This window comes from Maniola hyperantus, chromosome 14 (genome assembly GCF_902806685.2).
Source record: "Maniola hyperantus chromosome 14, iAphHyp1.2, whole genome shotgun sequence".
Classification (NCBI taxonomy): domain Eukaryota; kingdom Metazoa; phylum Arthropoda; class Insecta; order Lepidoptera; family Nymphalidae; genus Maniola; species Maniola hyperantus.
In genome coordinates this window covers 4,604,851-4,627,203 of record NC_048549.1, presented here as the reverse complement: position 1 = coordinate 4,627,203, position 22,353 = coordinate 4,604,851, and the positions used below count along the sequence as shown (strand labels likewise).

The 22,353-nt window shown below is 37.7% G+C and overlaps 2 protein-coding genes across 2 annotated transcripts; one reads left to right on the top strand and one right to left on the bottom strand.

Moving 5' to 3' along the window:
- The first annotated feature begins 1,393 nt into the window (after positions 1–1,393).
- Positions 1,394–12,238, top strand: Ppt1 (Palmitoyl-protein thioesterase 1). Its single transcript, XM_069502984.1, has 6 exons — positions 1,394–1,551; positions 1,775–1,907; positions 3,094–3,331; positions 4,636–4,800; positions 10,373–10,649; positions 11,165–12,238. The coding sequence occupies exons 2-6, from the start codon at positions 1,826–1,828 to the stop codon at positions 11,288–11,290; spliced, it is 888 nt and encodes a 295-aa protein (XP_069359085.1). The 5' UTR covers positions 1,394–1,551; positions 1,775–1,825; the 3' UTR covers positions 11,291–12,238.
- A 58-nt stretch (positions 12,239–12,296) lies between these two features.
- Positions 12,297–16,157, bottom strand: LOC117988073 (uncharacterized). The gene is made up of 6 exons (XM_034975167.2): positions 16,075–16,157; positions 14,628–14,793; positions 14,100–14,212; positions 13,414–13,506; positions 12,860–12,990; positions 12,297–12,492 (listed from the first exon to the last, which is right to left on the bottom strand). The coding sequence occupies exons 2-6, from the start codon at positions 14,734–14,736 to the stop codon at positions 12,300–12,302; spliced, it is 639 nt and encodes a 212-aa protein (XP_034831058.2). The 5' UTR covers positions 14,737–14,793; positions 16,075–16,157; the 3' UTR covers positions 12,297–12,299.
- Positions 16,158–22,353: the final 6,196 nt, after the last annotated feature.

Genomic DNA, 22,353 nt, shown 5'->3' with positions numbered 1-22,353 from the left:
TACTAATATTATTATTTATTATAAATGCGAAAGTGTCTGTCTGTCTGTCTACTAGCTTTTCACGGCCCAACAGTTCAACTGATTTTAATAAAATTTGGTACAGAGTTAGCTTTTACCTCCCGGAGAAGGACATAAGCTACTTTTTATTCCGGAAAATTAAAGAGTTCGCCACGGGATTTTCAATAACCTAAATCCACGCGGACGAAGTCGCAGGCAGCATCTAGTATTTTACAAAATAAAGTAAAATAACGGTGATACCAAACTAAAGTAGGTACCTGCCTAAGTTGGGATAAGTAGAAATCGCGGCAAAGAGCAAACCCGTTTGAAAAACAAGACGGAATCCTACCAAACTGGACCTGGCTACTTATATCTTGTTTATTCTATAGTTTTATTTTATAGAAATTATTAAATACCTGTGATGCCTATTCATTATGTGGCCTAATAAATTATTCATCTCGGGATAACAATCCTAAGTAGGTAAGTATAATGATTTGTTTTATTCATAAAGTTATGTACATTTCGTTTTACTATTCAGTATTCAGAATGTAGATTCATTAGGTAGGTAAGTAAGTACCTAATGCCTAGGTCCTAGTTAGATAGATAGAATAATTAGAATGTTTTTTTTTGTATTTTCCTTAGGTATTATATTATTTATTTATTACAACGATATGTAATAAATTATTAAACATTTTGATAGTGCGCGAATATAGATAGGTACCTACGAACCAAATTGAGGAACTCTGTCCTTTCTTGAAGTTGGTCAGTAAAACTGTTACACTCAATAGGTAGGTACTACTAATTTTACCAACCTACTGGAAAAAAACAGTTAAAATTAGCTTTGACGAACGACATTGGTTAAAAGTAGTTTTGACTGAAAAATATTGGCTAAAAGTACTTTCGGCTAAAAACTATCAGTTAAAAATAGTTTTAAATCTGGTTTCCTGGTTCCATGCAGTCTTACCTATCTCATTATCTGTAGTCTGTACTAAGTACCTCTAGAGTGTTTTGGGCTACCCCAGAAGACTCATTGGCTTCGCACTTTACAAAATCATTATTTCATTTCATTTATTTTTCAACAAAAAAAATGATAAACCAACGCCGTTTATCATAACTGTTTTTACTGTTTAGTTCAGTTAAAAGTAGTTTTGACTGTATCAAGTAGGTAGGTTTACAATAAAGAATCGACGATAGTGAAGTTTAATTTCACGCCAGCGCCATCTTTTACCTTAGTTAAGACCTATTAGCCTACGATAAAGTGCCGCCGTCTATGTTTACGACTTTATAATGAATGGTAGGTCTGTATGTTAAGGAACACGTTAGGAACAAGCTGTGCTGTAGTTTAATAAGTACCCACTAGGAAGCAGTAACGAAGTTCTTGACAATGACTGACAATAATATTTTTGACAGTGACAGCCAGCTGTGTTTTTGATTTTGTGAAATTGTGGCTTGTGCCCAAACAGTATTGGACGTATTTCAGGAAACAAAAATTTAAAATAAATGCGAGTTCTTGAGTTTAAATCAATCAAAGTTAACCATATAAAATTTCATGCGGTATGTACCTACCTAAATAATTTCATTCTATTATGAGTTCTAGATTCAAATTCAAGTTAATTAATGGACCTTTTTAAATTTGATCAAAGTAAATTAAACAAAGTGTTTTGTATTTGTTTCTCTTACACCGGCTAAAGTCTTGAAAAAATTAAAGGCTGTGAATAGGTTGTGAATGTAAAAATGTTGAATAGATACCTACTTATTCATTATTGTTTTTCAATAGGTTTACCTATTCAATTAATCAATAAAAGGGCAAGTTGGAAAGGAAACAGTAATGAAACCTTGGTTGGGTTTGTTGTTGTTATTTAAGTTTATCGTGGCTGAACCTACTCCAATAGTTTTGTGGCATGGAATGGGTAAGTAAATAAACTATTCATTTTGTTACAACCCGTCGGATATATCTGAGAACTTTGGATACCTACTAGATAGGCGGAAATGGGCGAGCTGCGGGTAAGCGTATTCCAGCGAGGTGCTCAGATATTTCCGACGGGTTTATCTATTTAAAACACAGCGTAAAAACAATAATGTACAAAAATGTTCTGAAGTGTATCTTGAAAATTAAAAAAATTATATGGATACTGGACAAAGAAGACATTTTTTTTGTGGCCATATTTATTATCTCTTCACCAAACACCCAAGTTTTGAAAAATTGTTTTGTTCTGGGACCATGCCTCTATGACTATGGTAGTTTTTGAGGGCTGTTAAGGTCCTCTGCAAAACTCCACACATCTTTCATGGAGGCCTTTGTTTTTTATTGGTTCATCAAAGTACCATTTACCGTTGACATTTCTTTAATAAAAGGTTTTATTTATTTATTTATTTATTTATTTAAGAGCTTCCGAGACGGTCAAGCGGCTTGGCGTCAAGCACGTAGATTTTTGCTTGAGTCAAGCATTTTAACCGTTTACAGAGTTTGCCTGATGCTTGAGTCAAGCATTTACGTGCTTGATGCGATTATATATTTTCGCTTGACGCGACGTTCGGACATTATTCGACATAGGTACCTAATTTATGAGAAAAGTGCCGTTTCCTTGATCAAGCCGCTTGACGAGCACATCAAGCAGCTTGATCAAGGAAAACAAATCTGACGAGACGAATGGGACGAGCTGCGAATGGGACGAGTTGCGAATGGGCACGACCTGCGAATGGGACGAGTTGCGAACGTGGGACGAGTTGCGAATGGGCACGACCTGCGAATGGGACGAGTTGCGAACGTGGGACGAGTTGCGAATGGGACGACTTGCTAAGGTACCGTGCTTGACGTCAACCCGCTTGACCGTGTCGGAAGCTCTTTAGGGTTCCGTACCTACCTCAATAGGATAAAAGGAACCCTTATAGGATCACGTCGTATTCTGTCTGTCTGTCAAGAAACCTATAGGGTACTTCCCGTTAACCAAGCAAGTAGGTAGTTCTTCTAGTACACGTAAGGAAAAAATCTGGAAACCGTGAATGATTACGTCAAAAAAAATTAAATGTGTTCATGGAAAAAATAATTTGAATTTTCAAGTAGTCTTCTGAAATATATAATAAATATTTTTTTAGGTGACACTTGCTGCCTCGCATACAGCCTGGGTATGTTCAAAATGTTTCTCCAAAAACAGATACCAGGGGTATACGTCCAATCTCTTAGAATAGGAAACTCTGCCATAGAAGATTTGGAAAATGGTTACTTCATGTTCCCTAACAAGCAAGTAGAGTATGTCTGTGAAGTATTGGCCAAGGATCCTAAACTTCAGGATGGATTCAACGCTATAGGTTTCTCGCAGGGGAGTCAGTTTTTGTAAGTATATTTAGAACTGTTTACTTGGAACTGTCTACTACTACTGTGGAAGGAAAAAAAGAGGAGAGGAGGACCAAAGAAAAGGTGGATGGATTGCGTGAAAGAAGATATGCGTGAAAAAGGGGTGGATAATACGTTGACGAATGACAGAAGTGAGTGGAAGAAGAAGACATGTTGTGCTGACCCCACATAGCGTGGGATAAGGTACGAAAGAAGACGATTTAGAACTGTCTACTTAATTTTGCTAGCTACAGGCCAAGGTTTTCTCTGTAACATAAAACCCCCATCAAAAATATTTTTAGATATCAATGACGACTTACTGCCTTGAAAACAGAAACACATACAAGGCCATACATACACACTAATGTTTCGTTTGCAATTTAGGTACCTTACCATTTACAGAATGTCATTGTGGACTAACATTGTTATTACCTACAGTCATGTGCCAATTTTCGTAATGATCTCATGTTATAATTGCTTATGTACGTACTAAAATATAAACAATGCTGATAATCCAGCTGTACACAAAACTTAGGTGACTAAAGTAAATTAACATGAGGATGTAGCTAAGACAGCTTAACACAATCTCTAAACGAAACTGACAGGTCTAAAAATGCAATCTTTTTCCGCAAAAAGTATTATGAAAGAGATAGCAGTATCCTGCCGTTATATAGGTAAAGTCCTGCCGTTTTAGTTTAGTTTAGAGATTGTGCTCAAAAGAATCAATTCTAAATTGGGTTATCCTCAGTCTTTATGGTATAGGTACTAAGCAGGCAGCACCTTAAAAAAACCACAGCCACTAGGATTGAGGAGTTAGAACTCAGAGTTCAGATTTGTTCTTGATTTTTTTGGATTGGATTTGCAGAAAAGTTATTGTTATTGGCTTATTTAAGTTTATTTTTCGACCCGTTCCCACGGCACCATATTTTTCTGTGCAGGAATAGTTTTTTGGAGGATCCCGTTTAGTTTTCTTCAAACGAGCATCCTGTTTGCTGGATCCCGTAAACAAGATGCTCGTATGAACGCTAGTATCACCCTATTCACTAGTATCATGCTAGTAGCTCAGTAGAACACGTCCACTAAATGGGATCTTGCAAAAATCCGGGTCCTGCACAGTACGGGATGTTGCCGTGAGATTAGGCCATTGGCATATTTTGTATAAATGTTTATAGAAATTATGACATTGAATTAAATTAGTAGGTGCCTATTAGATGCTATTTCATGCAAAACTCGTGGTCTATGAAGCTGGCAAATTTTTTTAGTGCGTAGAGTTATATAAAGGTCATTGAAATGTGGTATTTTAGACGAGCAGTGGTGCAGCGTTGCGGTCACAACATTGGGCGAGTAAAGAACCTGATCACACTGGGAGGCCAACACCAGGGCGTGTACGGACTGCCTCATTGCTTTGCTCTGCAGCACGAGACTTGTGACTACGTGAGGAAGCTGCTTAACTACGCTGCGTATTACAGGTAATATGAACCACCAACTTAAAACCACCAAAATAATTGGCATATATGCATCCATATTGGCAATTTGGGCGATATTGGCATAGTGGTAATTAGAAGAACAGGTAGATGTTGGAGTCTCAAGGTGCTGGAATGGTGATCTCGCACTAGAAAGTGCGGTTCGTTACCCGGCAGGAATCAAAGGAATAATTATTAGAAGAACAGGTAGACGTTGGAATCTCAAGGTGCTGGAATGGCGATCTCGCACTGGTAAGTGCGGCATTGGCAGATTTCCTACTACTAGGTAGGTGGTAAAACAACTTCAAACGAGTCGCAGGAAGTTGTTAGATCCAGGTGGTGCAAGACCGTAGCGTGTAGAAGAATTCTATGTCCAGTATTGGACTTCTTAATGACGACGACGACGACGTTTTCTAAATTGACCCAGGTCAGGCCTGGTCAGAGGCTTTAGCCGTGGCTAGTTGCCCCTCTACTGGCATGTCACCGGCACTCTACCGTCCTAATAAACGCCACATGAGCACCCCACCCCCTCGAATGAGCTCGGTGGCTATAATTTTATTCATCGTTGAACACCGAGTTAGCGAATCACTCCGCTGTGCGGAGTCGGGGCGGATTGGTAGTAGTAAATATAAATGATGATGTCTTACTTATATCTAACGTTGGCTGCAGTTTATGCAGTCTTTTATAATTGCATTTCCGTAAAGCGTAGATTATGGTTATGGTTACGAGTTAACTACGACTGCATATTGTGCAATAGGAACTCATTTACAATTATTACTATAAAATATAAATGTGTTCCACTTACTTTATACCGATGTCTTTATTAGGTAGACTAGGTAGGTATATATGGACTGTTCTGTTGCTGTTGATGTAGCTGCAATCAGTCGACAGATTATAAGTAGGTTTGTTGTTTTTGTGTCGTTTCGGATTGACTATGCTGCGTAGGCCCTACTGGCTGCTTCAGCGTCACCGGGGAGGTTGGCGAGCGCGAAGCTCAGCCTGCGGGTGAACCCTAGGGCTCGAAGAAATAATTTGAGAGGTCGGGGGGCAACGTCCGCAAAGGCGCTTCCTGTGAGGCTCGGACCACGGTTTAGGATGACGTTGGGATGGGTGGATTGGTTGGACTACTGGTTAGTCCGTACGCCCCCGAGGCCGTGGCGTGGGACCTCGTCTTCGCCGGCGAAGACGCTGTAATACGGTTGAGTTGTGTAGCCCGACGAGATAGGAAGCATTGTCGGTCATGTTGTGTTGTGTTTTCTGTGACTTTGCCAGACTGGAGGGCCACTGTCATCAAGTCGGTACACCACACATACATACATATTTACCCGCTTCGGTCGCTTTAGTGTTTGTGCAGTTAATAGGCTGCATGCCAGTGAATTGGCGTGTCTTTGCACTTTGCAGCCGTTCCCGATGTTTTCTTTATATTTATTGATTTCTTCAATAATTGTTGGCATTTCTAGATATTGGTGTATCTCCGTGTTGAAGAATATACAGCGACAAGTAGGCGATACTGGGGTCTAATGGTCTGTGTGTGAAGTCTGACAACCCGCACTGGGCCAATCCTTCTCATTACCCGTGCTCAGTAGTGGGCAGGCGATGGGTTGTTCTCCCGACAACTCCACACACATAAGCCATTTGTGCGGTAGATATTACAAGGACACTCTCTATTGCCTCACTCTCATAGTCCGATCCTCGAAAATGGAACCTCGTTCTAGCCGCAGTCGAACATAGCTAACCTGTAGAGACCATCAAAGCATATCAAGTTGATAAATAGGGTATCAAGCAAAGATTAGCTTTAAATGTCGAAGTTGAAAAATAATGCTAGGGTTTTGGACTGCAGTAATACATTTACGTGATTTTTTGTATAGCGGTAGTTTTTATGGGGCTAGAATTATTCATTATTAAAGAGAATAATTTAAAAAAAAATATTCTATTCATTTTTAAAATAATTAGGTAATTATTAACGTCACGCCTGTACGGAAAGCGCGGAAGCACGCGAGTAGATACGCGGAAGTCACACGGCGTAAACAACAAACATTTTTCAATTTTTTAACATAAAAAATATTTTATCGCAGAAATTACTCCATTTTTAATTATTGAAAAATAAAATTGTCGTTTACATATTGTGACGTCATTATTATTATTATTCACCTTTCGTACAGCCTGACATCTATGTTAAAAATAAATAAAAATCATGTTTTTTTTAAATTATTCTCTTTAAAACTGAATTCTAGCCCCATACAAACTAGCGCTATACAAAAAATCACGTCAATTTATTACTGCAGTCCAAGACCCTACTCGGGGCATATTTTCATATTTCATTAATAACAACAAAAGTAAAGTGAAAACATTTATAAATAAGATAGACGACTTGCCGATAACCTATTTGCACTCGGCCACTTACAACGGCCCGTGTGACCTATGTTTCGAGTATGTTGTGGATGTAAACATATACGACTAAAGTAACCATAATATTTTAAAATAACAAACCTGTGGGACAAACATGGGCCGGTCCACACAATAACCTGAATTAAGTCAGCACATACGTTCACTTTTAAGTTTGTCTTACTATTTCTAGTCAAAATTAAGCAGATTTTCGGCTATTTTGGGACATCATTCTCAAAGTTTTGAAACTGTTATAATGTTCGGGAGAGTACTGCTGATATCCAAACTATTAATTTTATTTTGCAGAAAAGAGCCATTCCATCAATTTACAAATTCTGATCACGCTAATCCCTTTTGATTTGCAAAGAAATAAATCTTGCATGGAACCGAAAGAAATTTCCTGATGATAACTATTTAGTTGGCTTGGGTACGTAGCAGCGTTGCCAGTTTTTCTAATTGCCAAGTCGGGATTTTAGAACTTTTTGTGTGGAAAAAGCGGGATTCTTTCGTCCAAAGCGGGACATGTTAAAAAAACGCATATAATCAGAAGTTTTTAAATATTTATCTTTCCTACGCTCCAGGCGGGCGGCCAGCCCACACTTCTCAATAAGAAAATAGTAGGTACTCCTAAAGATATCTTAAAGACAATTATAAGACATCTTACAGATTTTTTTCTTATCGGGCTTGTCTATTGCCACCCGCTCACGTTTCCTCAGCACGCTGCACGCACTGTCGAGTTATCCCCGGAAAGCGGGACTGAGCCTGTCCCGCGCGGGACATTTGATTTTGATTTGAAAAATCGGGACGTCCCGCCAAAATCGGGACGTCTGGCAACGCTGGTACGTAGGTAGGTACATAACTTTTTGGGACTATTCCGTGGAGTTCATTAACATTGGAAACCATAACCAGATTGTTTGACTTGCATACAGCTTGATATATTTACCTAAATTACCTAACTAACTGAGGTCACACTTAAACTAGGTATATTTTCCTTAAACAATGAACACATAACAATATTGCGTTATTTAAAATAGGAGTAGACACTTCAAGTGCAAATATTTCACAGGTTTTCAATAAAGTATCAGTAAAGTACCTACGCGACAAGTCGCGATGACAATCGGGAATGGAACACCCCGCACGCCCGCACAGCCCCCACGCTGACCCGGTGCGGGCGAGCGCAGGTGACGTAAGTGTGTGTGTGTGTGTGTGTGTCCGGCTCATACACACTTTTCTATCTAATTAACTTACCTTGCCTTAATCTGACGCGCTCGAGTAAATCCCAAAATCCCCGCTTGGGCTCCCCTACCATACGACTCGCCTGATGGCGTCCGTCTACCTAGTGGGGGGAGGTCTTCCAAAACTGCGTTTTCCGATGCGAGGTCGCCATTCCAGCACCTTGGGACCCTTGTAATACTCGTGGATAAAACAACACCTAAAGCGCAATTTTGCAGGTTTGAAATCCAAATGCAGGACATCTGAGACCCTAAAACTAGTTGTTAATCATCATCAATCATAAATTGTTATGATAATAATATGGGGTCTAGAATTCGATATTTCCAATTAATTCTGACATTTAGAAACACTATAATCATAACACATTACGGCTAAATTAAATCTTTTAAATGCTCATCTTGATGAGACCTTGAAATATCTACATTCTAGACAAATTAGCAGTCTGTGTATTAAGAAACATATTTCAATTAATTATTGATTTATAGGAGACTAATGTTTTTATTTTGACGATTTTAATCCATACTAGCTTATGCCTGCGACTTTTTCCACGTGGACTACACACATTTTAAACCCCTATTTTACCCCCTTTGGGGTTGAATTTTCAAAAATCCTTTCTTAGCGGATGCCTACGTCTTAATAGCTATCTGCGTGCTAAATTTCAGCCCGATCCGTCCAGTATTTTGAGCTGTGCGTTTATAGATCAGTCAGTCAATCAGTCACCTTTTCCTTTTATATATTTAGAAGACTATAATTTTTTTCTTTTGATGATTTTAATCCATACTAATATTGAAGGATGTTTAACTGTCTGCTAGCTTTTCACGGCCCATCCGTTTAACCAATTTTAGCGTTTCGTATTGAGATACCGAAAAATCAAAGAGTTTCCACGGGATTCATAAAAAACCAAAAACCTAAATCCACTGAATGAAGTCGCGGGCAATTTTGTACAAATATACATAGCTTGCATCTTGAAGACGGACGTAAGATACTTTTTGTCCCGGACAATCAAAGAGTTTCCACGGGATCCATAAAAATCCAAAAATCTTAATCCACTAAATGAAGTCGCGGGCAATTTGGTACAAATATAGCTTGCATCTTAGAGACGGACGTAGGATACTTTTTGTCCCGGACAATCAAAGAGTTTCCACGGGATTTATAAACAACCAAAACCTAAATCCACTGGATGAAGTCACGCGCAATTTGGTACAAATATAGCTTTCATCTTGGAGACGGACGTAAGATACTTTTTGTCCATCATTTTGACAATCAAAGAGTTCCCACGAGATTTATAAAAAACCTAAATCCACACGTCGCGGGCATCATTTAGTAGTTATTGATATTAAATTGTTTGAATTGTGAAACGTTTTATTCCACTCTCCACTTTGTTCACCTGAGTGATGAATAAGAAGTGGATTGTATCGCCTTGGAATTAAATCATCTATGATTGCGTTACAGAGGTTTACTTTCTGTTTATGAATAACTAGCTGATGCCCGCGACTTCGTCCGCCGTGGAATTAGGTTTTTTAAGAATCCCGTGATTCTCTTTGATTTTCCGGGACAAAAAGGAGCCTATTTATCCATTGGGATACAAGCTATCTCTGTACCGAATGGGTCGTGAAAACCAACAAACACACAGGCATTTACAATATTAGAATAGATGATTTCACAGGCGTACTGTGTTTTTCTAAAACTATTTTACACTAGCTGATGCCCGCGACTTTGTACGCTTGGATTTAGGTTTTAAAAATCCCGTGGGAACTCTTTGATTTCCCGGGATAAAAAGTAGCCTATGTCACTCTCCAGGTCTTAAATTATACCTACCTAGCAAAAAATCACGTCGATCCGTTGCACCGTTGCGACGTGGTTGAAGGACAAACCAACAAACAAACACACTTTCGCATTTATAATAAGGGTACCTACCTACTGATAGTAATTTGAAGTTTGAAATATTCCTTATTTGCAGCTGGGTTCAAAAATCCCTAGTCCAAGCAACGTACTGGCACGACCCGCTCGACGACGCCACATACAAGAAAAGCAGCGAATTCCTGGCAGACATTAACAACGAGAGAAAAATCAACCAGACCTATGTCCAGAACCTGAATAAATTGGAGCATTTTGTTATGGTGAAGTTTAACAACGATAGCATTGTGCAGCCTAAAGAAACAGAGTGGTTCGGTTTCTACGCGCCCGGACAGGCGAAGAAGCTTATTAGTTTACAACAGTCGAAACTTTATAAAGAGGTAAATGTTGTATTATTTAAACTCGAAAAAAATATCCGAATATGTCCAAATAACGAGGTCATAAAAATTACGAATAACCAGCTGATTTTTTGTATGCAGCTTAGTAAATAATATTTGTACAATAAAATGGTCACATAGTCTTTCTTTAGTGTAGGGGATAATCTCCGGAACTAATAACTAATGATCCGATCCTGAAAATTCTTTCACTGATAGATACCTAGCTACATTATCTCTGAGTGATATAGGCTATAAATCATATCACGCAGACGAGGTCGCTGGAAAAAGCTAGTAATATTATAAATGCGAATGTCTGCTTGTTAATCAAGCCGCAACGCGATGCAGTGGTTGCAAAAAGCAAACCTAATATACAGGGCGTAACCAGAACCCTATCAAAAACGAAGACAAGTGATAGTACTTATGATTACTGATATGATACCACAGAAAAAATTGATATAGACCAATTAAACCCTTAACAATGTTTTGCATTCCTTAATATTTTTTTTTTAATTTTACAGGATCGCCTAGGCTTAAAGAAAATGGACGAAGATGGAAAATTAGTATTCCTTTCTCAACCAGGGGATCATCTACGTTTCACCGAAGAGTGGTTCATAGAGAACATACTAAAACCTTATCTACTTTGAATCTGCATTATCGCTTTAATTGACTCGATTACTAGACTTCATAAGAAGGATTATTTTATTAGGTACTTATTAAGACACTAAAATCAATCTCATTAGTCACGTTAATTAAGTCTATAGTATATTAAAAATAAACTCAGTGCCTACCAAAGTTTTAAAGAATATATTTTAACTATATTTTTATTATTTTTATGATAGTGTTTTACCTACACTTCAAGGAAATGTCTAAATATTTTTAAATACATATCAAAAATTGGAGATATATTTTTATCAATTAGGTTTTATAGGTGCAATTAATGCAATATGTATATAGATTATAGGTAAGTTTAGCAATTTTAAAGCTAATAGAAGCTGTAACCTTATACCGACTTCCCACGGCGCGTGATTCTGCTGATTATCACGCACAGCCGGACGACCACAGACATCCACGCACCGCGCACAAGACTCACAATGGTGCGTGTAAGTCTGTGTGGATCTTGAGATTCGAAGGCATTTTGAAGTTACAGACTCGCTGCGGATCGGACGCACCGCAATGGACTTGTCTGCGCTACCACGGAATCCCATGGTGCGTCCGAGCGGGCTGGTCCGCGTCCGTCCGCAATATCACGCACCGTGAGAAGCAAGTGTTAGGCTGCCTGTCCATGGTATGGAGCAGTAATGTGTGTGATTGAGTTGTCGAGAAGTGAAAAACTTATCACCAGTGGTTTTGTGCTGTAGGTACCTACTAACTTTGATATTATCAGCATTTTATTTATTTTAATTTTAATTTTATTTTATTAGATATGCCAACGATAAATTGTAACAACATTCACAACCATTAAAAACAAAAAAAAACATTAAAAGCATTTAGGTATCAGTCAGCCGATTTTTCCTTACATAGATTACATACATGATACATTTTTTTAGCTTAAAAGATTTTTATGATATGAACGATTAAAAATTACAAATCAATTTAATATTTTTTTATTAATTAATCACAATTATACATTTTTCATGTTATAAAGAAATTTATTCACTCGAACATGCTTTCAAAATCAATCTGCTTCATATTAGGCGCATCCTGCTTCACTGGCGCCTCTACGAACACCCGCAAGCACGAGTTGTGCTCCGAACTCTTCTTGATGAAAGGTGCGTTTGTACCACGCAACTTGTGTAGAGGGAATTTCACTAGGCAGGATAGCATGCAACGTTCAGCTATTTTGTAACTGAAAAATAAAGATTTTTCGGTGACAGAGTACTTAGTTACGACTAGTTTAACTAATAGAAGGTAGTAGGTAAGTACCTCAGTGGCTAAACAGATAGTTGGATTTATAGCCTTAAAAAATTAACCTAAAAGACTTATTTATCTATCTCTATATATAAAAATGAATCTCTGAATGTGGTGCTGATCGCAAATCTCGAGAACAGCTGAACCGATTTCGCTAATTCTTTTTTCATAATATTCATTGAAGTACAGGGATGGCTCTTACGGAGAGAAAAATTTAAAGTATTAAAAAAAATTAAAGAATCTACTGTTAGGCGGTACGAAGTTCGCCGGGGCAGCTAGTTTATTATAAAAAAGTAAAAACTTACTCATAAGGGTTAATGCAGTCCATGCGTACGATTTTGTATCCTTGATCCTTGGCTTGCGTTTTGGATTTCTGAGCAAGCATGGTGGCCAAACCTTGTCTTCGGTACTCCGGTAACACGGCTAACATTTTGATCTAGAAAAAAATCTTAGAGTAGGTATGGTATTGGAGGGGTACCAGCCAGTAACCTCCCCGTGTACCTGAGTGTTGCGAGTCCCTTTCGGAACTTCCAGCGAAAGAGCAGCGCTTGGGCCGGTGTGATCTGGTGGCATTCCTCACGAGAAAAAAAAGGTATGGGTATTGGACCTAATAGAATGAAAAAGGCATACTTAATCCGTTTTTAAGTTTGTTAGGTACAGTGCAACCCATTTCCACTATCACTACCTACCCATATTATAAATGCGAAAGTGTGTTTGTTTGTTGGTTTATCCCGGAAATTTACTTTTACTTTTTATCAACTTGCTTTTCATCCCGGAAAATCAAAAAATCCCGAAGAAGTCGTGGGCATCAGTTAGTATGCATAATAAAAAACAAAGTGTAGCTGTTTGGGTTACCTACCTCAAAAACTTTATCTTCCTTGAAAATATTCCAAAGATTTGGGGTTTCTTGCAACTTTGCCGTGTAATATAAGTAGTCCTTTGTATTAGGATCCTGGTAACAAAATTATTCTATAGGTAAGTTTGTATAGGTCTATTCTCATTGATTTAAACGAAATGTAATGAAATTTTATTTTATTTTTATTTTATTTTATTTTATTTATATTCGTGGGTCGTGGGGTCCGAGATTTCGATCCCGTGCGTCTTTTGGGGAAAAATTAAAGTCTGCCAATCTGCACTAGCGTGGAGGACTATAATCGATTCTAGACTATGGGTCTACCCTTTTCCCTTTTCATTGTAAAGGAGACCCGTGCTTAGTTCTGGGTCGGCGATGGGTTGTGATAATCAGTACCCATATTATAAATGTGAAAGTGTGCTTGTTTGTTGGTTTGTCCTCCAATCGCGTCGCAACGGAGCAACGGATCGACGTGATTTCTTGCATGGATACAAGTAGTTAAAGACCTGGAGAGTGACAAAGGCTACTTTTTATCCCGGGAAATCAAAGATTTCCCACGGGATTTTTAAAAACCTGATTCAGCTAGTACCTAGTGATGATAAATCAAATTTTAAGTCCCAGCTGTGGTATCGGTTAATAAAAAGGCTTTATTTTATTTACATCATTGATCAGAGAAGAATCAATGTAGATACCTGTCTATAATATGCATAGTTGCGGAGATTTTGCGGATCGACTGAACTGGCGGCAAAGTTAATACAGAACGCCGCAATCGTGCCGTCCGCTGTTTTTGCGAACAGCGAATTGCCTGCAAGTAAAGGATGATTGATGTTACACCGCGCCGGGCCTGAGCCGTGCCACGTCTGAGGCATATCCGACGCGCAGACGAACCACGAATTACAATTTTGTATGAAAACGTAGCACGGACAAGGCTCGGAAGACTCGAACATGGCACGGTCTGATGTGACCTCATACATTTTGTATGAGGACGGACGTCTATTCGGACGTGTCGGACGTCTCTTTAAGCATACAAATATAAAATGATAGACTAACTGACGGGCATACCTATTATTTATCAATGTTACAGCTTGAAAGGTCTTGAAACTTGAGTTTTTTTAGTTTTTACACATAGATAGACGCCCCTATGAAAGGATTTTCATAAATTTCCCGAGCGAACTTTGGACGGATTAGCAAGTAAGTTCATGTTAAATTGCGAAACAAACCCTGTTTAAGGAGACCAATAATGTATTCGTCGATAGCGCGATCATTGTTCACGTCCATGTGTCGAGCACGCACGAAAACATGCTCGGTGAGGAAATAGCGCTTCGCCATCCTGATTGCCGTCTCATGGTTGGAGCTTCGTACTGGCACGATGGAGAATGAATCAGGCTGTTAGGAAATAATCCTTAGAAGGTTTAATTGTAAACGAAAGGGTCACGAAAATGGACTGGCACAAGTGAGTGAACAACGGGCCATCAGACAATTGATTATCTAGTTTTTCTACGGGGCTCGATCGATTCTTAATCGAATAAACTTTTTAGTAGAGGTTTTGTCATGGTTTAAATAAACCGGCCAAGTGCGAGTCAGGCTCGCGCAACGAGGGTTCCGTACTACAGTCGTATTTTTTCGACATTTTGCAAGATAATTCAAAAAATATGGTGCATAAATATAAATATAAATCTGTTTTAGAATGCACAGGTGAAGCCCTTTTATATGATACCCCACTTGATATAGTTATCTTACTTTGATAATCGAAAATACTAATCATTACTTCATGACCACAATTTTTTTTGTGTGATATAACCACAAATTCACGGTTTTCAGATTTTTTCCCCTAATGTCTGCTATAAGATCTACCTACCTGCCAAATTTCATGATTCTATAGGTCAACGGGAAGTACCCTGTAGGTTTCTTGGCAGACAGACAGACAACAAAGTGTTTCTATAAGGGTTCCGTTTTTCCTTTTGATGTACGGCACCCTAAAAATAATGAGCAAACGAGCAGATGACCCTGTTGTTGAGTGATTACCGCCGCCCAATGGCCATGAACATTTCCAGTACCAGAGGAACCGCCAATGTGTTTATCTATCATATCGGTTGAAATGAGTGAGGTCCCAGGTTCGAAGCCAGTTAGATTATTACGCCGTCACCGCCGTACACCGTCGCGTTGGTTACGGTTATTATCACTAACATGATAATAACTGTTAAACCTATTATGTGAATTATGGAAAGGGGTCATGACTCATGACCCTCAGCCATGAGAAATACGACGCAAAGAGAGACACCTGCCTCATGCCTGTTTCTATCAATACTTGACGTAGGTGGCTTAATAGGACTTACGAATTGCAATATTTTTGCAATTGTGCATTGTAAGGTCTACATTTCCTGAGGATGCTCCGGTGTCGGGGCGAATTGTGCGTCGAGTGTGTTTTGGGATTTATGCGTGGTGGTGGTGCGTACTGCTTGCTTGGTGGCTGGCTTTTTCTGCATGCTTAGCCGTGAGAGGGCCGGCTGTGTATTCCGCATGCTGCATGTTGCACCATACAAATTTGTCTGTTTCAGCGGATTATAGCAATGTGTAATGTGTATATACAACAACTGCAATACCTATAGGTAGAATATGCCTACTTATACTATAAATTATTAATTCTTTATTGGTCTCGATACATACTTTTTCGTGTTGGACCAAATCTTTAATCCCAAATATGCTGCAGCAGTTTCTTTTCTGTGTGAAACAAATTCTTTTTGTTATTGTTGGTAGAATTTTAAAACGATAATTAATATGAGTTATTTTATTCCAGACTGGCATTGTTTAATAATATCAATATTTTCGTCTCTATTATATAAGTGTGGTATCAATAAAATAATAATAAAAAATTGGAAATGCTTGCTCTACTTTTCGTCATTGTTGACAATTTAGTAGAAGAGTAGAAACCTTGGATGAATGATTAGTAGAACCCTGCCAAAGTCATCGATATTATAGGTCTATGGTCTATGGCCAAAGTTTTATTTTTGTACCCTTATAAGTTGACATACCTGATCTAACTACCTATAAGTCCCGCAAATTGCTATTGCGCTGGAACCATGTCTTATTAACATCGAAATGACGTCATTTTGACGTCAGCCAAAATAAAAAATATATACCTACCATCAGCTCGAAACTTGAATCTAGTGCTGACGTCACTAAAATGGCGGCCACGCGCATTAGCAATTTGCAGGATTTATACCTATCTAAATAAATACTTTTTCTGAATCCTCGAGATTTCAGACCACCCGCAAGAGCCGTGTTTCGCCGGATGATCGTCTTGAAATATGCAAACAGCTTTAATTATTATTATTTCGGTCTTTATTAATTATAGGTTTAGGAACCAGTAATAAACAGCTATCAGCAATAACTCACAGCATGTAATTGGACAATTAATTAATTTTCAACATTCAACATTTTCAATGTTCACAAAATATTGTGGTTGTTGTTTAAATTTACTTATAATAATATATTTAGGTGAGAATTTAACATAACTTTGTTTCGTAGTATTGGTACTACACTGGTCTTATTACTAAACTTTGTTATAAATCTACTTTATTTTACTCTACCTACAATGGATAAAACATCGCAACTACTTATTAGTAAACTTTAAATTTTAATTTGAGTTTACTTTTTATTCTAGTTTCTCTACAAACCCAAAATGGCTTTGGATTAAAATACATCGACGTAGAAAACCAAAACGTTAAAGATCAAACAGAAATAGATTCTGATAACAGCCAATATGACGATAGCTTCCCTAAACCAAATACTTCCAAGAAAATAGAACAAGGCAGAAGATGGCTGGTCACATCGAACCTTCATTTGAGATCAACACAGACAACGGACGACATCAACGAAGAAGAAAAAGACGAGAATCTCAAAAGAAAGATCTCGTCACTCGTAGACCAAACTGTTCATGATACGAATAAAAAAATAAAATTGATCTCCCATGTGAAGGAACAGCTACGTAACGAAATACCTTACAGAGTTGGTTTCATTTTGAGTATGATAAAGAAATCGAAGGATGTGCTAAACGAGCTCTTCAATGTAGCAGTTAAACATAAGGACGATTGGAAGGCCTTGGAGCAGTTGAAGATATTTGAACTAATCGTTCATACAAACGTGGACACATCTCATCTTGTTCGACAGCTCGTTGAAGTTCATATTCAGTTCTTAAATTCTACACGCACTGATGATAATCAGAAAAGAATGATATTATTAAAATAGTGCTCATGTAAACTGGTTATTTAATGTTAATTTTAAGGTACGGTCTAATTCTCTTTCAAACAATTAGATTTAGGTACGTACTTTGATTCTCAAATAAATAAAAAGTAGGTAGGTAGGAGCCGAGATCTGTGTGTTGGGATTCTTAGAGAAAGCTTCTTTTAGGTAAATATGTTCCATTTTTAGCCACATCATCACTTTCCTTTATGTGACACGTAGTACAAAAGCGTCATGTCTTCTCTATTTCTTCTTTTGTCTAAATAGCTCGTTTTAAACAAATTCTCCATCCACGTATGGATACGTATTCGCCTGTAATTATATTTTTAAATAGATTTCAATGCAGTTTTCATCATCTTGTAAAATGTAAATTTCATGTGGGACTGGGAGGTTTAAATATGCATGACTATGCCATTAAAAATAAGTATAATCTACTTATAGAGATAGTTACAACGAAAGAAGGTGGCTACTTTGATATAACTATTAAGTCATTTAAGTAGTATGAAAGTCAGAAGTCACAATTAGATGAAAACCGAGAAGTAACTTAAACAGAAAAGGAATTTACCTAGAGGATTGTGTTCTAAAATTTGGATCATATTAAACTAAGCGAAATTAAACTAAATGTCGGTCTAGCGACATCAAGGCAATCGAATGAGTGGCAGTGGATCTTAATCAGGCCCTAATGAATTGACCCATCTGCACCGCATCTACCACTGGTTCGGATTTTCGGAATACCTTTCCTACCGAGAAGAACCAGCAAGAAACTCGGCGGCTGCTCTTTTAAAGATTTGATATATAATATTGTTCCTACGGGAAACTTATAAGAATAGAATAGAATAGAATATATTTTTATTCAAGTAAACTTTTACAAGTGCTTTTGAATCGTCAACTAGTTTAATTTACCACTGGTTCGGAATGTAAATGAAGTAAGGCCTCAAATAACTTCCAAACCATATTTAAAGACCGATATATATTTTGCTGGGTTCATTTCTTTTTGAAAATCGGTCATACTGTAGTCTACCTATTTAGATTTTCAAAAAGACATGAAAATAATACGGCTAGTTACAAGATATACCTACTCGATGTGTTTAAGTATACCCACATACCTTAACCGCATAAATTGACCACCCCACACAACCACGTGGCCATTGAGACGCGATCATCTGCGAGGGTGCAGGGGTGGGATAGAGAAGGCAGGGGGGTGGCAATTATTGAGCAAATGTAATAGCGGCATTGTGATAGAGCCGCGCTCAGACGTAGCGCTGATTAGTGCTCGGAGAGCCATGGAGTCGACACGGTGATGTTATTCTGTAAATATGTATGATATTCTGCAATGGCATGGAGCAACGGTATTGTGATAGAGCCGCGCTCAGACGTAGCGCTGTTCAGTGCCCAAAGAGCCATGGAATTGACGAGTTGACGAGTTGATGTTATTTTGACATTATCTGATTATGGAGCAAATGTAACAGTTGCACTGTGATAGAGCCGCGCTCAGACGTAGCGCTGTTCAGTGCCCAAAGAGCCATGGAGTTGATGTTATTTTGACATTTTCGGATTATGGATCAAAAGTGATAGTTGCATTGTGTTAGGGCCGGGTTCCAACTTCAGGCGTACCTAGTGTTAGTGAAATCGATAAGTTGATGTTAATTTTCACTTGAGTATAATTGTAATAGCGGCTTTGTGATCAGACGTATCGCGCTGATTAGCGCTCGGAGAGTCACGAGTTGATGTTATTTTGAAAATATTTTTTACTGTGATAGGGCCGCGTTGAGACGTAGCAATAATACCTATTTATTAGAAAAGTCAATGGAAATAGAGTCGACAAGTTGATTTTGTTTTGTAAATATTTTTGACATTTGTATCCAAAAGTATAGATACTAGATAGTAATTATCATATTTTCTGCTGTTTTTATAATATTTTCTGTTGTTTTTCCTCTCTTCAGCTCTTCTCAACCACCAGTCTTCGAGTATCTACTTACTTAAATATTCAAACCAAAGCAATTGAAACGCCTTATGCAAAATGAAACTGTTATGAGCCATAACTATAACATAACGGTAGGTACAGGCAGCAGCAGTGGGATAAAGAAGGCAAGGCAATTATTGAGTAAATATTCAGATTTCAGCAGAATAACTAGGTACCTACTCATAATAATTCGGGGTAAAAATTAAAAAGCCTTTTTATATATTATTTCTGATTAATTTTTTATCAAGATTAATATAATATTTTAATATAATATGTAAATATAAGTGGGCACCGCAAACAATTCACCTCTCCAACGCAATTTCAGTTCTTGATTATATTTGCGACGAGCCACGGACACGCCCCTTTCCATCCCTATTATATTGATTTAGCATACCGAAATGACCTATCTTCTGTAAATTAATTTATTATTCTGTACCTTAAAGCTATACCTGTAGAGATTATTACAGCTTGAACGATTTTATATAATATAGGCTGGAAGTTCTGATTTGTCTACAAAATAATACACTTTGAGCTTTGTCTGGGAGTCATTGGTAAGTAAGTGCTGTTTTAGTATTCAATGAATTTAATTAATTAAAACCTGCTTTTTCCTAATAGGATGAGATACTAATAATACCTAATTATAGCAATAATAACTCTAACAATTTACTAAACATTATAAGGTGTCTGGCAGGGGGTTTCGACGACACTAAGTGTCTGGCAATGCATAACGGGATTTCTAATACTATTCCGAAGAAAATATAACAAAAATTAGACTTTATACTTTGACGTAAGATTTTTTACACCTTTATTATCTGTTATCCCCCAAAGCCACCATGATCCAAACTTCATAGTCGCTGATAATTCCCTCCTGTATTGGGGACAGTACGCAGATAAACATTTAAGCTTTTTTTAGGGTTCCGTACCTCAAAAGGAAAAACGGAACCCTTATAGGATCACTTTGTTGTCTGTCTGTCTGTCAAGAAACCTTCAGGGTACTTCCCGTTGACCCAGAATCATAAAATTTGGCAGGTATGTAGGTCTTATAGCAGATATTACGGGGGAAATCTGAAAAACGTGAATTTGTGGTAACATCACAAGAAAAAAATTAAAATGTGTTTATGAACAAATATTGCTATTTTCGACTTTAAGTAGGATTGCTATACCAAGTGCGGTATCATATGAAGGGGCTTTACTTGTACATTCTAAAACAGATTTTTATTTATTTTTAGGCATAATAGTTTTTGATTTATCGTGCAAAATGTCGATAAAATACGATTATAGTACGGAACCCTCAGTGCGCGAGTCTGACTCGCACTTGGCCGGTTTTTTGTTATCTCCCAAAGCAACCATGATCCAAACTTCATAGTCGCTGATTATTCCCCCCTGTGTTGGGGACAATCCTCTCAAAAAATGTATTAGTCCAGAGATTTTTGTGTCCACCCACTCAACCATGAATGGCTCTGTTAAAATTTAGGCATAAATTTTTATTTAGATCATCCCTAAAAAAGCTATCCCTAAATTAGGTAATGCGAAATGCTTACAAACATTTTAGTTCTAGTTTTTAATTTAAAAAAACAAACCACTTTAATACAAACAATACGCTCATCATTACCTGTACCTCGGTCCCGCTTTTCAAAAGAGTTCCAAACAATTTCTCGCAAAATTTTTATTCTTTGAATGTGCAATGCGAAACATTTGTATATAAATGCACAATGGAAGCGCGTTACTTGCATTGCTAAGAGGTTCTATTGTTTAATGCCACAATTAGTTGTGAATTCCGCCTCGAATGAAAGAAACTGCCCAAGTCGCTCGCGCCGACTGGACACTGCAGCTCGACGAAAACGTTTGATACTTGAACATTTTGTAGCCAGTTTTTGGCGTATTTGCCTTATCATCATCATCGTCAACCGATAGATGTCTACTGCAGGATATATATGTAAGGACTTCCACAGACCCTGGTCTTACGTCGCTTGAATCCAGCGGCTCTCAGCGACTCGTTTTATGTCGTATGTCTTGCTTTCCATACATACGTAGTTCGAATATTATCCAATCAAACTCAATGAAATTTTACAAACATATTCTAGAACCAAATCTCTGTGTTTTTGGTTTGTAATATTTTCATAAATGTGTAGATGGTGATGATGATGTAAATCATATTATTCATAGTTACACGGGCTTAAAAATTTGTATGGAAATCTTTCAGCTAGCGTTACTTTAAAACTACACATATTTAGAAAATTATAGACACAGATATTAATTTCTAAAATTTAAAACGTGTCTTATAAAACTCCATTGAGTTTGATTGGTTAATATTCAAATGAGAAGTGAGAACCTAACTGTGTATGTATGTTTGTTCGGAAAGCACTACTAATAAAATCCTCTTAATTACACTTAGGCTTTGTAGTACTAAGGATCGTTATGTCTATTTTGCTAAGAGATAAAACGTCTAGATTTCAAAGTATCAAGACTTCTTAAGTGTGGTATAGCACATTTGGGCGGGCGGACCGCGGAAGGTGGACGTTGTCCAAATGATGGTCCGAGAGATGTTCCACGTATCAAAGGGAATAGAATGGAATAGACTATTGTGAAGAGATATTCATCTTTGAAATTAGAGACTGAAAAATTAGAAAAAGTATGGTGGTTTTGATCACCATACTTTTCGTACTACTCGTTCAATGCGGACATCTTAGCCGGCGATGAATATAGCTTTGTTTAAGTTAGTGTTTTGTCTGATCTCATCA

What these genes read in the sequence shown, in the direction of transcription:
- Ppt1 (XM_069502984.1), top strand. Translation starts at nt 1,826, where the DNA reads ATGAAACCTTGGTTGGGTTTGTTGTTGTTATTTAAGTTTATCGTGGCT. An exon ending in TCGCAGGGGAGTCAGTTTTT is followed by an intron (nt 3,332 to 4,635) that starts GTAAGTATATTT and finishes GTGGTATTTTAG; the next exon opens with ACGAGCAGTGGTGCAGCGTT. An exon ending in AACTACGCTGCGTATTACAG is followed by an intron (nt 4,801 to 10,372) that starts GTAATATGAACC and finishes CCTTATTTGCAG; the next exon opens with CTGGGTTCAAAAATCCCTAG.
- LOC117988073 (XM_034975167.2), bottom strand. Translation starts at nt 14,736, where the DNA reads ATGGCGAAGCGCTATTTCCTCACCGAGCATGTTTTCGTGCGTGCTCGA. An exon ending in TATTGGTCTCCTTAAACAGG is followed by an intron (nt 14,213 to 14,627) that starts GTTTGTTTCGCA and finishes CTTTACTTGCAG; the next exon opens with GCAATTCGCTGTTCGCAAAA. An exon ending in ACTATGCATATTATAGACAG is followed by an intron (nt 13,507 to 14,099) that starts GTATCTACATTG and finishes TTTTGTTACCAG; the next exon opens with GATCCTAATACAAAGGACTA.